The sequence below is a fragment of the Pinus tabuliformis genome, chromosome 1_2, assembly GCF_031772625.1.
Source record: "Pinus tabuliformis cultivar Carrire ecotype Pingquan chromosome 1_2, CPIR1, whole genome shotgun sequence".
Taxonomy (NCBI): domain Eukaryota; kingdom Viridiplantae; phylum Streptophyta; class Pinopsida; order Pinales; family Pinaceae; genus Pinus; species Pinus tabuliformis.
The window spans coordinates 862,172,953-862,190,948 of record NC_142298.1 but is presented as its reverse complement, the minus strand read 5'-3'; the positions used below and the strand labels follow the sequence as shown (position 1 = coordinate 862,190,948).

General features: G+C 37.8%; 1 protein-coding gene across 1 annotated transcript in view; it reads right to left on the bottom strand.

The window, feature by feature from the left end:
* LOC149208645 (MUS308 and mammalian DNA polymerase-like protein) overlaps positions 1 to 17,996 on the bottom strand; it is a 358,336-nt gene that overhangs the window by 76,296 nt on the left and 264,044 nt on the right. The window contains exons 18-20 of the mRNA XM_089396147.1: positions 6,724 to 8,012; positions 6,051 to 6,248; positions 5,651 to 5,910 (exon numbers count right to left, since the gene is read on the bottom strand). Coding sequence (XP_089252273.1) covers positions 5,651 to 5,910; positions 6,051 to 6,248; positions 6,724 to 8,012 — 1,747 coding nt within the window. The remainder of the gene's footprint in view (positions 1 to 5,650; positions 5,911 to 6,050; positions 6,249 to 6,723; positions 8,013 to 17,996) is intronic.

Here is a 17,996-nt window from a genome sequence, read left to right as displayed (position 1 = left end):
CGGTCGTTGAATTGTCAACGAGAAAAGTATAAGAGGAGGCTTGAGGGTCACTTGGGGAACACACCAAGGTTATCAAAATTTCGATTTTCTGGGGCAGGGTTTGCTGAGGAAGCCAAAATAGTGATCAGAGTTGCAGCTGAGGGGCAATGAATATAGAAGCATAGAGGCAGAGATAGTACCAGGAGGTTCAGCGAAGAAGCCGGGAGAGAGGGACGCAGAGCCAACTAGAGGTTCACGCAGACCCAGCCAGGGCTCACGCAGAGGCAACCAGGAGCTACGCAGTGCCTCAGAGAGCCAGCTTGGGTGACATAGAGGCTCTAAAGGCTGACGCAGTGCCTCCAGAGGCTGATGCAGGGTGAGCTAGGGTGACGCTGGGTAGACGTTGGGCCAGAAAGGGCTGACGCAATCCCTAGAGGTAAATGCTAGGGTTTTCGTGGGGCAGATTGGAGTTGGGAGCTCTCGGAGTGTTTATCCAAGGTTTCAGCCAAAATATCTACTTCCGAGTAGAGAGGTACTACTACCGAGATTATTCTCTGTTGGGTGAGCCAGTTTTGGCACCCAGATTGTATTCACAAACTACATAATAATAAAACCCTCAGATAGCTGCACCGATTTTCCCACATTGGGTTTTTTCGGGGACATTGGGCCAAAAACAACGATGTCACTTGTGTGCTTGTTTTGTTTCCTTCAATTGATGATCTGTAATGTGTTGAGCATGTACTTGTATTTATTTTCAATATTTACATGGTAGATAACTTGTTAATTAATCAAAACAAGTAGGCAGAAATAAATCAGAAAAGTGCATGAAGGGTTTCTAACAATTAGACTTAGAAATTCCAACAAATAAGAGAAATCTTACAAAGGGTTTTCCTCTCAAAAGTGGAGAGGGTTTGTCCCTGCCACAGAGCCAAAAATTTGTGTTCTTGTTACTTTGTTATGGTAGCAATTAGATGAAGCACACACATTAATAAGAAGAAGAAGATAAATTGTAAAAATACATCACAAATTACTATCAAGCAGCGGAGAATCGCTTTACACTACTTTTCCCTAGATTCTGCAACAGAGAAGAGATTTGCGGGTTTTCCTCTCAATAGGAGAGGTTTTGGACCTGGCTTGCGGTCTATATTTTGTGTTCTTGTTCTTCTTTTTTTTAAGTTGTTTGATGATATACAAATATAATAATAAGCAAAGAAGTTAATAAGTAAGAAAAAGTTAAAATACATCACAAGTAGTTATCAAGGAAAGAGAAATCACTCTAATCATTACCCTAGAGATTTCTCAACACTTTTGGAAGTCGCCCTCACTTTTGCTTAAACCCTTTTGAAGACATTTGAATCTCCCTAGGAGTGGCCTCTCCTTGGAATGGCGTATCCAACCTTTTGTCCCTTGTGTTCAATGAAACACCAAATCTAGAAGATTAGTGAAGCTCTCTCATGAAATGGTTCAATAACTTAGATTGACCCAACCTACAAAACAAAAAAGAACAAGTGAGGTTTCTGCCTAATTGTTCTTCCCCACGTAACTATGTAGTTCCTCAATGGCAAAAAGCATTAGTCTTGGGATAATTTTATTTATATTTCAAAGAATTAGAATTAAATTGCATGGATCATATAAAAAGAGGAAAATAGAAACAAGATCCACACCACCAATGCACAAAATTACACAAGGCTTTGCAATAAAATGAGTTATTTATTGTGATAGCTCTTTCTCAAATGAACAACAACAACATTACAATGAGAGGCTAGCCTTTATAAAAGAAAATTGTAACGACAAACTAACGGCTAGTTTGACTCTTCCTCAATAAAATATTTACTAATCATCCACATGTTCGAGACATAGTAAATTAATTCATAAAATATTACAACATAATTTTTAAATCACAATTCATTAAATATTACAACATAATTTTTAATTCACCCATTAGGGGTCAACTTGGACAAATTTTCACAATTTAGCTCAAGATTCCCTTTGCTCATGGTCCATCACTCAACTAATTGATCCACTAGGTTTCCAATGGCTGGATAGACCCTCCAATGACTAGTTGACTTCACCAACAGTTATTTTCTACTTGACTTTTTCCTTTCATGATTTGACATAACCACATGGAAGTTGGATCTCCAATGCCCTTGATTTTCTAACAAATTTGGCATCTGGGTGTGTTGAAACGGGTTAGATCTGAATTCGGTGTCTCTTGAAATATCCATATCTTGCCCATCATTGCCACATCGTCGTTTGTCTGTCATGTCATCATGTTGCGTTGGAGCCCTAACGCCCTTGGGAATTCGGAAAAACTAAGAAATGGGTTTTGTTATTCTCATTTTGTAGACCAATTTTGACATATTACACATCAAATTATGTCAAGATTTTTCCTATTAGGCTTGTTTGAAACCTGTGATGCCACATCATCATGCTCAAGTCAATGACCTCCAATGCCCTTAAGGATCTACAAAATTTGAACCACTGGTTTTGTTCCTATCAATGGGTAGACCACTTTTGACATCATGCATGTCACAAGCAACCCAACGATCTCCCTGAAATGTCCCCTAGAAACTTTTCTTGTATTGTCAAACAAGTTTGACCAAGATGTAACTTTTAACTAGTGGCATGGAATCCTATAGTCATGTCTGAAATCTGAGACTAGGTTGATTTGTTGAGCACCTTGACCATTTTTCATTGGGAGTCGTGAACTGCCTTAGGAAACGTGAAAGTCGTCACAATGAGACTGTTATGATCTGAGAGTTGTCATAAGGAATATTAAACCAAGGCCAATGTCACATACAAACTCAGTAGACTCTAACCATGTGGTATGACATAAGTGCACTTTGGTATGGGCTAGACTAGCGCATACGCTAGTGATCACACCTACAAATCCTGGCTCCCATAAAACCATGAGTCCACCTAAAGCCCTCCAATCCGATTAGGGACGAAAGTGACTTAGGTGACACTTTCAAGGGACAAGGCATGGTCCAACCAAACAACTAGAAACAAACTCAATGACAAGGACACAGATCTAGGATGCCTAATACAGGGTCTCACATAGGTTTACATGGATTTTCGTTGGTGACCTTAAACTTATATTCGTGATGAATGTTGCACTAATAAGTGTATGTACACCTGCTGGAAAAAGGGGTAATAGATCCTTCAAATTGGAGCAACAAGCAGCAGGCGAAGTTCCAAACTCCATAGTATACTAGATAGCAAAAATGGTGAGACCTCGGGTTTTCCCTTATCCTTCCCCTCTTGAAGGTCAACCAATATTATTGTGACGAGCTCAAAGATGTTGTGCCATTCATTAGACCACACATTCTCAGAGTATTAGAGAGATCAGCTCCAAATGAATCCAAGTAGAGCACCTCCCACCCATCAACTACCTCCTAGTTCCAAAGAAGTAGCCAAAGATCCATCTAGAGTTTCCTTCTTTTGACATCGGATGTTAGGACTCAAGAGTATCCCTTGCATGTACATCCCCCCAGGTTCATACAGTCGGATCCATGATTGTTTTAATGGACACCAACAATGAGTCAATGCTCAATTCACTGTTGTTAAATTATGGTATGTTCTATGCTTAGAGCAGTTTACTTATTTTTCTTCTTATTAGCCACAAATTAGCAATCACATATACATTAAGTAAAGTGCAGATAGAACATTAAATGATCAACAAAAACAAGCCAAGACAAGAGACACAAGATGTGGCGGCTAGCCAGGGACAAACCCCAATGCGGGGAAACCCTTTGATCAAATCTTCTTTTATCTTCAATAGTTCAGCAGAGAGAAATAGTACAAAATCTGAATTCTGTAATTTTATGTCAGCAGCAGCAAACCCTAGATCAGCGAAGTCAAACTTGGTCAAACTAGCTGAAATTGACCTCTAAAATACTTGGTCAATTTCTGGTCAACTTGTCCTCAAACAGCCTAAAGAAACAACCCCTGAACAGCCCCAAAAGTTCAGTCAATTTGCAGATTTCTGAAGTCAACTTGCAACCCTAAACTAGGGCAGTCAACACTGGTCAAATCACCTCGATTTTCGTGTCAAAAATTGTGGCCTGCCTAGGAGAGGCAACCACACCCAATCCGCACTTCCGGAAAGTCAACGCTTGGTCAGCGCTGATAAAAAAGATGACCTGCTGCCCTAGCGTCCTTCTTTCTGTGTCTTTCTTGCCCTAGGACGTCTTCCTTTTAGCCACACGTGTGAGAGAGAGAGAAGCTCCTTTTATGTGTAGGGGAGAGAGAGAGAAGATGAGTGAATTGAACTGTCCAAATGAGGAGAATGCTCCTTGTATTTATATGCAAACGTTGAGGTTGAATAGACATGACTGTTGGGCTTCTGAGCCTACATAAGTTTGTTGGCCGACCTTGACAATTTGTCCATAATCAAAATAAATTCATATCTCCATAAATACTTATTGGAATCGGATGATCTTTAGATCAATCCTACAACTCTCGATGCGAGGAATCTAGGAAAAATATCAGAAGCCATAAATAAGGTGATCCACATGGAGTTTGGCCCTAGTTGCCAATTTTAACAACAGCCCTCTCCCTCAGCCATCAAACTCAATAGACCTTGACAACATTGGCCTCATCATCAAATCAATCTCTCTCTCTCTCTCTCTCTCTCTCTCTCTCTCTCTCGCGACCGGTTCTTGAGTTGTCCATTTTTCCATTCTTGAGCAAACTCACTTAATATTGGGTATAACCATACCTTTGTCACAGTCTTATATATGTGTTCTAACATTGTACACATGTATGTTTCTTTCTTTATATTATTTTCAGCATTTTCTAGAAGCTTCATTTGCACTCCCACATTGTATCCATACTATTTGTATTCCTCAAGCTCGTTGACCTACTTTTATGGCCATTTGTAGGAAAATAATATAATTATATTATCTTATCCTTCTTGAATTTTTAACATTACTATTAATTGTTCCAGGATGTTTGAGTGGTTCCAGCTTCAATGGATTTCATATGGAGAAAGCAAAATTTTAGATCCAATTCAAAAGTTAGAAGACTTAATAGTGTTCAGGATTTCAGGATTGGCTGGATTGTAACATTTCCACTGGATTATGTCATGTCTGACAGTATGTAGCCAGCATACAATCAGGAGTGCCAAACATCCGATCTACCTTACTGTTGGTGGCATTGATTGTTGAACTCCTGTGTCATTACCCCAGTAAAAGTGTACCCTTCAATCAAGCAAAATTACTGATTAGGCATGCTAATCTTTTACTATCTTATTTTAATTCTTAGAATGATATTGATGATGAGAATCCCAATATAAGCAATGATTTTAATAATATGTACTTATTTAAAGTAGCATGACCTTTTTGGGCTCCAAAAGCCATTTAGAGCCTCTTTGTTGATGTATTTTGGTTCAAAGATAGATTGCACTCAGTGCTGTTTTGGTTGTATGCACCCTTTCTTGCTATATACATGAGAAACTTTGCATATTTGTGCATATTGGTTTGGAATCATATGGATGCACAGGACTATATATGTTTTTTCTCAAAAATTGAATATTTTATGTATTTTTTGGTCAACTGATATTTGGCCCAGCTCAGCATTTTGAGGTCGACTTGTTGGGTTCTAATAACATTGATCTTCACTGTGCTTGAGATTCATCTGTCAGCACTAAAATATAAGCATAAACAAATACCTCAGAAGGTCAAGTGCGTGCTTGTCTGTGCTTGGATGTTGTTTTCCTTTATTGCATCCCTCAGGAACAGGCAACTTCAAATGGCCATACAACACATTTGCAACATCTGCAGGTGTAGATAGGGAAAACCTTACGCCAGAAAGTGTCTGAGCTTTTTCTGCAAGTTCCTTTAACTTTTGTTCCAAAACACATCTTGCCTGCCAGCACGCCTCCATATTTACACCAATGCCCCATTTTTCCATATCTGAAAGAACTCTAACCTGCAAATCAACATTCAGTGCAGTTAGAATGACTTAACATAACTCTAGTGCCATTATTTTATTCATAAATATAAAGTTTACGAGCATTTAATTCGAAATTTAAACTGTAACTGATAAGACAACAGCAGGATCATACTTACCAGAGGCATTTCAAGGGATCTAAGGACCTGAACAAGGCCCTCTGATCTGATTAACTTCCACAGAATAGAATGTAGGGCGCGAACCTGAGCAACACGACGACAGCAGCCATTGTGTGCTACTCTTCCCATCTGATTTGACCATCTGCCAGCCCTGTTGGCTGCAGCTGCAACTTCTCCTGACAACCTTTTCTTCACTTCCTGTAACAAGTAAAGAAAATTCAAAAGGCTCATATAGCAAGGAATTGAGATAGCCTGAACTAAAGGTTCTCACTGTTGTAAGATATGTAATATGACAAAAAGGTGAGAATGCATCAACGAGATTTATCCACAAATAGTAATAATGATCAATATTGCTGCTCAACTTAGTACTATAACAAGAAAGTAAACACTTCAATATCATTTATGCACATGTTTCCATATGATGCTGGAAATTTTATTGAGGTAACCTCTTGCATTAGTCAAAGAGGCAAGCCCGTTCCAGTTTATAAGCAGTTTATAGCCTCTTTCAACCTGATAAAAGATCTTAAATATATACTTTGGACCATGCACTTGATTGACGACATTCTATATACATTTAATGGGAAAATAAATATCTTCCATCGAAGTTTGAAAGGATTGGAAAAGACAAAAAATATGAAATAGAACTTTTACAGAAGCTGACGGATGGACCTACCTGCTCTAGCGTTGGGGTGTATGTACTCTCTTCATCTGGCCAAAGCAGCCATGCTACAATACAAATATCTATAGCTTCTTCAATATCAATTGAAGGCAGCAACATCAAAGACATTCCAGTCAATGTTGCCTCACTCTTGTCTTCAGATACTTCACCGTTATTTTGGCTCACTTTAGGCACAAGAGTACCAGGCTTCTTGAGGGCTTGTAATTGACTCTTCAAGTTCCATGTAATTTTGTTCACACCCTTCTGACACATGACTTTTGCTACCCTCTTCCATCTCTCTTTAGAGGTGTCAAATCTTCCCATCGAATAATTACTTTGTTGGTTGCTGTTTGCAGTTCTCTCACCATTAGGAAAAGTGGCACATCCATCTTCCTCTTTAAAAAAACTTCTAGAAAAATTAAGATAGTATACCGGAGAATTTTCCCAGCAAACAGCCAAACCTTGGACTTCAAACATTGCTGATGAATCCCCCTCACTTGCATTACTGAAATGCAGATCAAAACAAAATTCATTAACCTGCTCCCACTTATTCAAGAAAGAATCAAATCCACCATTCATACTAATGACATCAACAGGTCCATTATTTGAAATACAAGCAGTCTCTGTTTCACACAGATTTTGCATGTCATGGTTAGTTTCCGGAACAATCTTAAAGCCAGCAAACATTGAAGCGGCTTCAACTGCATTCCTTACATTGCCTTTCTCATCATCCTTAGCAATTAAAATATTTTCTTTGTTGATGACATTTCCACTGTCCTTGCTCCTCAACTCAACATTGAGGCCAGCAGCACCTTCACTAACAGCAGTTTCATCGTGTCTTTCATTGCTTAAGTAGTTTTTATCATTTTGTTTTGTTTCTAATTCTACAGTATCCTGGATAGCTCCACTTTCAATAACAATGACGCTACTCTTATCTTTCCCATTTTCTTCACCATCATTAGTGTAGGCTCCTACAGTGGTAGTATGAGCAGTCATGTCCAATAAACCAGAACGAGGATCCCTGAACACTTTATCATTCAAAAGCTTCACATCAAAATTATTCTCAACAATTGCTTCACTAGACAAAGCCACACTCTGGTTCTCACTCCGAGAAGCTCCAAAGGAACTGGCATCAACAGGTTGAGAAAGAGCAACAGGGACATTTAACCCAAGAGACTTAAATGCTGAAAAAGCAGCCATTCTAGCTTCTTCTGCTCGATCAAGTACAATATGGCGTGCACCATTCTTTATTTTCTTTGCTACTCCCATTTGGATTCGATACTGAACATCACTTCGTGAACCATCTGTCAAAAGATTACACAGAAACGTTAGGAATAAAAATTATGCATTTCTCACTGAATAGAAAAGTTCCAAATCATGCATAAGTAACCAAAACCATTCTCGCCACAGCCAAACATTCTATTGTGCACATCAGCCAACTTCAAACTTGATCCCAACAAGTTTGGAATTAAGAATACAGCAACTCTGCTAAGGTTTTACCAAAATTCCTACCTTGTTCTTCCTCAATTTAACTCCTCAGTATGTCATGTAGAATGCAAATCATTTGGCATTCATTACAGAAGTAACTTCTGAAAATCACAAATTTCTAGCTTATCACATTAGTTCCAAGCAGTTTAGATTTTATTACATAGCTAATTAAACATTACTCAAACTTACGCTAATTTGTCTTTAACTCCTTATGGAGAAGAGGTAAATTTATCAGGGCCTTGTATTTTACAGCACATTTTCAGTAGGTATGTCATAATAGGCTGTAATTTCAATCCCTGGGAAGACAATGAAGTTGCGGAGAACATTAGAGAACAGAATTCTTTTGAAAGATATGGTACATGCATACATTTCAACTGTATGAACATGGTTTACTTCAAGATGGACGCCATGCTGAAAAAAATAGCCTTGGCTAACATTTTGTGTGCCTAAACACACAACTTTATTACGTAAATAGATTTTAGGCACATGAACTATTATGCATGTAAGTTCTTACTTTGTAATAATGTTTTAGGCTTAGGTCCTTAGAGACTATAATTCAAAAACACTTCCATGTCTCAAGGAACTAATTACTTTCAAGAGGAATTCCTCTCTCTTATGTAACTTTTATGACTTCACCGATATAATCAACAACCTACATTCGAAATCTCTTCCTCCATGTTATTTCAATTTGCAGGTGCAATTCACTTGGATACATGGGTGCGATACATATTGTGTACTACTATTCACTTTTATTTTATGTTACATTGAAGTGGGAAGTGAAAAGCCCTCCACCATGGGAATCAAGATGAGAAGCATTATGACAAGATGCATCTTAGTAGAAGATGGCAACATACTAGAAGCATATCGTTGAAGCAAAACTTTATGATATCATTAGAAAAGCTTGAAAGAATAGTTGAAGTAGAAGTTTACATGGATGTAGCAGTCATCATATAAAGAAAGTAGCTCTTGGTAACCTCATTGAAAGCATGTCTAGTGCATATGGGTAGAAGAAAGTCATCTAGGATAGAGTTCATCATACATCATCATCATTGGGAAGGAACATTTGCAGGATGAGGATAATCAAGATCCTCCATTGGAATTTTCATTATAAGGTTCACCTCTCTTGGAAGAAGCAAATATCTTGTTGAGAATTCCACCTTGTATGGGATTCATTGTGTGGAAGAATGATGGTACCGTAACAAAGGAGTGCAACATGTCAAGATGGTTGAATTACTCTCAAGCAAGGAAACGAAGCCAACGAAGGAAGTCTAAATGACCAAAATGAGAAAAGAGGTATGTATGCATACGTTTCATATATTAAGTCATGTCATCATATAGTTGCAGATAGCATGGGTGAATACTCTACCTCATGAGCATGATCAAAGGAAAGGATCTCTTCCGTTGAAAAGTTGCATGAAGGCATGATTCACATATTGAAAAGATGAAATCAATATAATATGTCCTCATATGGAATATGAAGTGGTTGAGAAAGATGAAGGAACTATGAATGGAAGTTCCTAGGGAGCAATATGTGAAGAAAGAAAGAAGAGATTGTGAAAGATGCAACTTGTTGATTTTGGGTAGCATCGGATGTGCTCTAGCTCCAAAATTTTGTGGAGGGGCTAGAACACATGAGATCTCCAAAACCCAGAAATCGTTTGGAGAAATTCCACCCAGATGAGGAGTTATTAAAATAATTAATATTTTTAATGGGTTCCTAAGTCTAAACTTAGGAAAATAAAAATATTAATGGGTATTAATAAGAAAATGGGTGAGAAACTTCTAAGTGATGAGGATCAAGTATGTTTTAATCTTGGTTGTTGATTAGGGACTTAATTTCAATCGTTGATTCATCAACAAGAAAAGTACAAGAGGAGGTTTGAGGGTCAGTTGGAGATACACTTGAGAGATCAAAGAGTTCAATTTTTCTAGGGTGAAGTTTGCTGAGAAAATTGAACAAGTGATCTGTTGCAACAGAGGGGTAGGGATAGTTGAGGTAGAAGGATATTCTCTGGGACCTCGAATACACAGCAGAGAGAGGTAGAGAGATGCCAGAGGAGGCAACACAAACCCTGTGAGGCTAACACTAGGCTAGGAAGGGCCCACGCATTTCCAGAGAAAGGGAAAAGCCACCCTCCAACAGAAATCCAAATTCAGCCTGGGGAGCAGCAAAATCAGACGGAAACGCTGATGTCAAAGCATCAGGAGGCAAAGGAGGCAGCGTAGTGCTGATGCAGTGTCCCAGTGTGTTCCACACAAGCCCATGCAGCTACTGCGTAGGGGCAGCACAGTTGTAGTCAGGGACAATCAGTCCAGTTACCAAAACAGAGAGATTTTGTCGGGTGAAGTGAGGTAATCTCACTTAGGTTTCTGCTAGTATTTTTTAATCTCTATAACTGGATAGCCTAGCGGGCATTCAGAGTGTATTCAAAACTACTGCTTAATAATAAAACCCTCAGAGTTGCTGCACCGCTTTTCCGACATTGGGTTTTTCCAAGGACGTTTGCCCAAAAATAACAGTGTCCCTTGAGTATTTGTCTCGTTCTATTTTCCGTTCATGATCTGTATGTATGTGTAGTCTACAATAGTGTTTTCATCGTTGTTTAAATAATTAAATAACTTGTTGGATGTAAAGAACAAGTAGGAGATGATAAACTAGTGATTGCAGTAGGATTTCTGATGTGTAGATTCAAAAATTTTCACACAACTATGGTCACGTAGAAAAGGAAATCAACTTTCGTTGACTAGAAGAATTGACTATGACATCTCCATGGAAAAGGTATGAAGACTCTGATGAAGTATGGAAAGGAAGGAGACCCTTGACATTGAATATCTTGGAGATGTGTCAATATGTATGCAGGATGTTGATGTTGCAACGAGCAGACGTCATGATGAAGGGCCATCACAAAAGGTAATTTTGATTTGATGTTCATTTTTTTTAACAATATCTGGATGGGTTGATACAAGGCTACCAAAAGAGTGTTGTGGATGTCACCTACAACTAGTACTCATGTGGTGGGATGGAAGATATTGAAGGAAACATGATGTAGAAAAGGTAGTTTCATGAAGAAAAGCCAGATATGGATTAGTAGATCACTTTCTGATGAAAGGAACAATGGCATGACTGACATGGTTCGCGAAGAAAGTGATGGATGGTCGATGCCCTACGAAGAAGTCCCAAGAGTTGAAGGCTCCATAATGATAATGATGAAATTCATTACATCGAAAGGAGGAGCTCTCCTAGAAGTTGATAGTGCCATGATCTCCACCAAAGAGTTGTTATCTGAAAACAAGTCCCTGATTAAGAGGGAGCTTGGACAAGTCCTTGGTTAATACGGAGCCTGGGTAGTTTCCTTTTATAAGAATGGGTATATCTTCCCTAACTAAGAGGGAGAGATAGACACATCATTCTTGTTTTCATATTGTGAAGAAAGAATGGAGGATTGGGTAAAGCATCTGGTATTTGGTACTCTTTAAGGATGAGGTAGGGCATCCAAGATAAGAGTAGTCAAAGTGGATCAATATTCTTTGACGACAGGGAATCCAAGATAAAAATAGTCTTGGAAGGACATACCCTGTGAACCCCTAGGTGCAGTATGTGCCTTGAGATACAATGATGATGGCGTCTATCAGTCATCGGTCTTGCCAACAATGTGCTCTGATCTTGTGGTGAGATAGAGTTGTTAGTCAAAGCCTTGCTATGTGAAAATGTTGGTTGATATGATGCTAAACAGATAGCTTATCATTCTGACTCTTCTTATGAGAATTCTTTAGACTGAGAATGTCCAAGTACCTTGTATGGATTATGAATACCCCCCTAGTTAAGAGAGAGTGTTAAAATATGTAACTAGGTTTGATCTTCATAATGAAGTGTGTAATCATGATTTTATATATTTAATGCAAAGAGAAAAATAAATTTATTATTGTTATTCTTGAGCCATGGGTTTCATGCTCAAGTGAAATTTATTTTGTAGGTCAAGCTCTCATTGAGAGCTTTTAGGGTTTGTTATTTAGCCTACAAATCAATTGAGTCATTGTCATGTATGAAAGACCCTTCTTGGGCATGTTACATATTGTAAAGAAAATTTATTTGAGTCAAAGTAGAGTCAAAAGACCCTCCAAGAACTCGTCATGGCACAAAGATCAAGTTGGCCTAAAGATAGCAACTTGTACCCCTCAAAAGTCTATATATAAGAAGGAACTCGACCCATTTGGATATGGTCCGTCAAACACTTGCTCCAAGCCTACACGTTCCCTAAGTGGGATTTGTCACCACATTACCCTCCTCATAATCACATCCTTCCTCTTTGTAGCCAACCTTAAATTCAAAAAATTCCTCCATGTTATTTAAAAAATGAACCACTTGCCTTTCATCATTAAAGATTTGCCAATGCTCTAGATTATCAGGAACTGGTGGCCTAAAGATAATCTCCATCTTAATTTTATCATCCATCAAGTTCTCTCCAAGCTGTAATGTGAATGCAGCAACAACCAACTCATCAGCTTGTTTATTTCTTTCCCTAGGAATTGCTTGAAAGTCTAATGCATCAAAATATGCCATATTATCCCAAACAACATTTCGATACTTCTTTAATCTATCATTCTTACACGCAAATTGATTCTTAGTTTGAAGAATGACTAGATCAAAATCCCCCTTGATACTAAGAAACTTTATCCTCAAGTCTTTTGCCAACTCAAGACCCAAGAATAAAGCCTCATACTTTGCTACATTGTTGGTTGCATCGAATTCCAATCTATAGGCAAACTTGAATATGTGACCAAGAGGGGAGGTAAGGACAATTCCAACACCCTTACCGTACCTAGAATGGGCACCATCAAAATTCATGTGCCAAACTCTATCTTTCTTACAATCTACCTCCTTCTCCAAAGGAGGAAACGAATTAGCCAAGATAGCATAGTTTCCCAAGTTATCAAATTCATATACAATTTCATTATGAGGCTCCTTCGGATTTTCTATATGAAACTTTTTCTCCAATTCCCTATCAAATATAACCATGATGCACTCACTATTAGGGATGGTAGCATAACTTAAATCCATTTGCAAACTACCCCCAATATCATCTCCCCACTTTATAGACAATAACGTCCCCCTAGCATCAGGCACATCAATCACCACAATATCCATGGTGATCATAATGTCAGGATGTACAGCTAAGTGGACTTGAAGATCTTTTATCAAACCACACACTTCAATGATCTCTTAATCCATTGCACAAATGTTGTGGTAGGGTCTAGAAATCTTCAAATTTAAATGATTCATGACATAAGATGATGCCCTAGAGTCAAAAATACAATTGTGTAAAAGCATTCCATTGACCAACATAGTGATGAAAAAAGGTCGGTGGTCTCTGTTATCTCTACACATATCACTACTTTGTAGAGTGATAGGGGCATCCTCATATCTATCCTTAGCAAAAATAGACATTTCTTTTCCATTGGGAGCATCAATGGCTTTCAACAATTTATATCTTTGGGAGGGAATCTTCATGATTTCAATGACAGGAACTAAAATCTTAGCATTATTAATCCATCCTCCCAAGTCAATATTCAACTTCAATGTGGGTGGAGTGAAAGTTTTACTATGATTTCTTTCTTTATTCTTTCCCCTTTCCTTATCCTTGGCTATCTCTAAAATCTAAGTTGATGAAGGCCTCTCTCCATATAACTCAGTGATCCTATCCAAATCTTCAAAATTATTTATGCTATAGGAGGATGGAGACTTTTTATTTACCTTCTGACTACTCTCCATAACTCCCATCCAATTTTCCAAGGACAATTGATGCTCTTTACCAAATACATTGATTTGCTCACTTGTTCCCACCATATCTCCTTCTAGGATCCTTCTTGCATAAGGACAAGTTAGTTCATAATGTATGTCATCACAAGGTCTACAATAAGGCATGGAATCATCAACTAATTTTGTAGACTCAAGTGGATTAGGTGGCCTATGGTCATTGTCTTCTGCCATCTATCATTTCCTCTATTTGGGAATATCCCAACCTGATTTCGTTACATGGCCACTAATCGATTTTGGATAACATTCATTTGACTAATGTGATTTGCCTCCATACTCTTGATGAGTTGGGTTAACTCCTTAATAGGATCATGAGTAGTCTCTTCTTTGGCCTTGCCTTTGGAATCATTCGGTTTCAATGGCCCTCTAGCGAAACCATCAGACTCTCCAGATTGCTTTCTAGCCTTTTCCATTTTTAAGGCTTCAGTTTGAGCTACACCTAAATTCATAGGCTCCTTCCTCCTCAACTTATAAGCAGTGTCAACACCAAAAGCATCCAAATATGAGCATAAAAGAAATTCAGCAGCAGCAGACATGCTTTTTACTAATCCATTGAATCTCTTGTTAAACTCCTCCATGGTGTCGTTCTCATTTTTCTTCATATTGCTAATGGCATTGATCAAATGCCTTCCTTCTTCTCTCCAAACTTATCTAAAAATGCAGTTAGAATGGCTTGTAAAGAGTTATATGAGTTAGCAGGTCAATTGAATTTATTATCCATGGAATATTTAGCCTCTATCTATTCATATTCGGGCTCGATATAATTCGTCCATTCACAATAGAAATAGATATCTTAGGTTCATCGTTTATCAGTGATGATCTTATCAAGATGATTTACTATCCGAAATGTTTTCCAATAAGAACGAGTAAATTTTTCCTCGTATTCAAGATTGGTTTGTAACCAAGGAAAAATTTTGGATATGAGCTGGGGAGGAAATAACTCCACAGGGAATTTCAAAGGACCGAACTGATTCAATATAGGTAAATGCATGATCGCTCGATCCCGAGTTTTCAGAGTTCCTATCTGATCCTCGAATCACCGCTTATCTCCAGCCCGTGATCCTAAATGGTAAATGGTATATGATACCACGATATTATTCAGATCCGGTAGTTTTATTTATGATTTCTCGTTCATGAACGTTGATAATATTTTTCCATTTGGTAGCACCTTAGGATGGCATAGCCTTGAATGACGAGGTTCAAATGAGGAAGGGCTTACGGTGGATACCTAGGCCCAGAGAGGAGGAAGGGCATGGTAAGCGACGAAATGCTTCGGGGAGTTGAAAATTAGCATAGATCCGGAGATTCCCGAATAGGTTAACCTTTTTCACTGCTGCTGAATCCATGGGCAGGCAAGAGACAACCTGGTGAACTGAAACATCTTAGTAGCCAGAGGAATAGAAAGCAAAAGCGATTCCCGTATTGTGAGGATAGCCATTTATGTTAGTGAATCACAAGGAGCAAAAAGATCATTCATGATGTTAAGCTCTACTTGTTCTTGAAAAAGCAAATGAATATCAAAAATAGCCTCTTGCCCAAGACTAGCAAGAGCTCTACTATGAGAAAGTCTATTCAACCTCTCTCTAAAAACCCTTTTAGGATCAGGAGAGGGGCTAACTAGACCACTTGAATTTCTCCTAGTAGGGAATCTTGCAAAATTTGGATTGAGTGGAGTCGCCACTTGAGCAAGAATCTAAATCTAAAGTTCAAAAATGCTAAAACCAAAAGGTTAGTCGATTTCCTAGGTACAAGGAAGCTTGTCCCCGACAACGGCACCAAAAAATATTGACCATGCTGCCTACACCTACCTACAAGTTAGTGAGAAAAGCCTTCAACCCCACAAAGTGTGGTTGGTGGCAAGGAACTCAGAGAAGGGGTTGTCAAACTAATGTCGACTCTCTCTGTTTGAGCTATCTCCTAGGTTAGCTAAGGGGGGTGGTCCCTAATGAAAAGTTAAGTTAAAAATGACAGTTTCTAGGAGAATTGTTAGAGTTAAATAGATTATATCTTTAAGATTTATAAGAAAAAATTGCTATGAGCAATAACCATCATAAGATAAGCATGAAATACATAAACAACCAGTGCCTTCCAAGTATTTGCTCTTTAAGAAATGAAATTGTATTTTACTTAAAATGAAATGAAATGCTTTCAAAGGGAAAGCCAAAATAACCTTGAAAAGTGAAACAATAAATAGTTAGTACAAGATATTATAAATGCTTTCAAGATGAATAAGTCTACAAATCAAAATATGGAAACTATCTTGCTCAAAAGGATACAAAAAGCACTCAAATGTTAAACCAAGATGACAACATGCAATTGAGTTTGCAACCCAAAATAATAGTATTTGAAAGTGAAATCAACCATTCATGACAATATGCAATTAAACCAAAAGATGAGTCAATTTCCAAGTACAAGAAAATTAAACATGTTGCAAAATTAAAAGAGATTACAATGCTTGCATCCAAAGTGCTTCTCGAAATAAGGTTTGCATGTGAGACTTTAAACCAAAGCAAATGTGATGGAATGTTGTTCTAAGTTCATTTTATTTGATTAGTGCTAAGGCAAAGTTACAATTGAACTCTAGCCCTCAGACCTCATCCTCGCCCAAATATTTGGATCTCACAATGAGGAGTTAATAGAGGTAGAGGGTCCCTAAAATTCTATTTAACCAACTTAAGTTGGAGGTAATTTTTAGTAAGTGCAAATTGTGTTAATTCCCCAAATTGCTTTATGCAACTGCTTCAAAGAAAAATAGTTTGCAAAACTTGAGATGCTAGAATATAAATAAGTTTATATGTATTTGCACCATTGAATGGAAAATAAGCAAGTAAAATGGAACAACTTTCTTTAAGCTACAATTGTTTCAAATAAATGATAGTGCTCCAACAGTTTTCATGACATATAACGTAAATTGACCAAGTAGTAAAGCATATACTTGAAGAAATTATGAAACAAATAAAACTTGCCAAATTATGAAGTGTTTACACATAAGAAGAGATTTTCTCAAGTTTACAATTTGGAAACATATGCACGTGGGAATTTAAATACAAGATCAGTAAAAAATTGCATGTGGAGTGAAATGTGTAAATTTTGAGCATGCACAATATGAAATTAAAAACTAGAAAGCTAAGAAAAACTATAAGCAAAATTAGGCCACTCACAAGAATCCCTCCTGTAAATGAGGAAAGGGATGCCATGGGAAAAATCCCAAGCTCCCTCCAACAATTATTTTTTGTCTTTTATTAGCGCTTAAAGTGGGTAAAAATGCCTCTAAGAGGGCAGCCCACAATATAAGAGAAATCTTTACAAAGATGGGACTCTAACAAAGCTAGACTCTCTCCCCAAAAATATAACAACAACAAACTTGAAGATGAAAAAAACTCTCCAAAAGAGATTCACAAGGCTCAAAAGGCCCACAACCTAGATGAGTTTGCAACTCTCTCCCAAATGCTTATGGCCTCCCTAGAAATCTGTCTTTGGATAGCATGAGGGGGTCCTGCATAAATACAAATGAGTAGTTTTCCAAAGCTTCTTCTCAAGCTCCTTGCTACCCAATGCTCAAGCCTATAGGTTGCAAAATACAAAAAAATACCAATTGTCAGTGTGAAATTAGGAAAAAGAAACCAAAACTAAACTTAGAATTTAATTTACAAAGTACTAGCTCAAGTAATGGGAGTAAACCCCATACTTGCCTAACTTTAGAAATGACTTTTGAATAGGAGATATAACTTTGAAAGAACTAGAATCAAAAAATTATTTTGAATTTTAAATGGATGATCAAGTAGCTATAGAGTAAGAAAACTGTGTTTTTATGTTCGTTGGATGGAATACTTGAAGCGAAAAAATGGTTGAGTCTTGGAACGTTGTGACTCTAGGAATGAGTTGATCTAATTGAGATTTTTCCCACTTCAAGATGGATTCCTACACAAAATACAAAGTATCTTTCCTATACACTTGAACACATATTAATTTGTACAAGATTAGA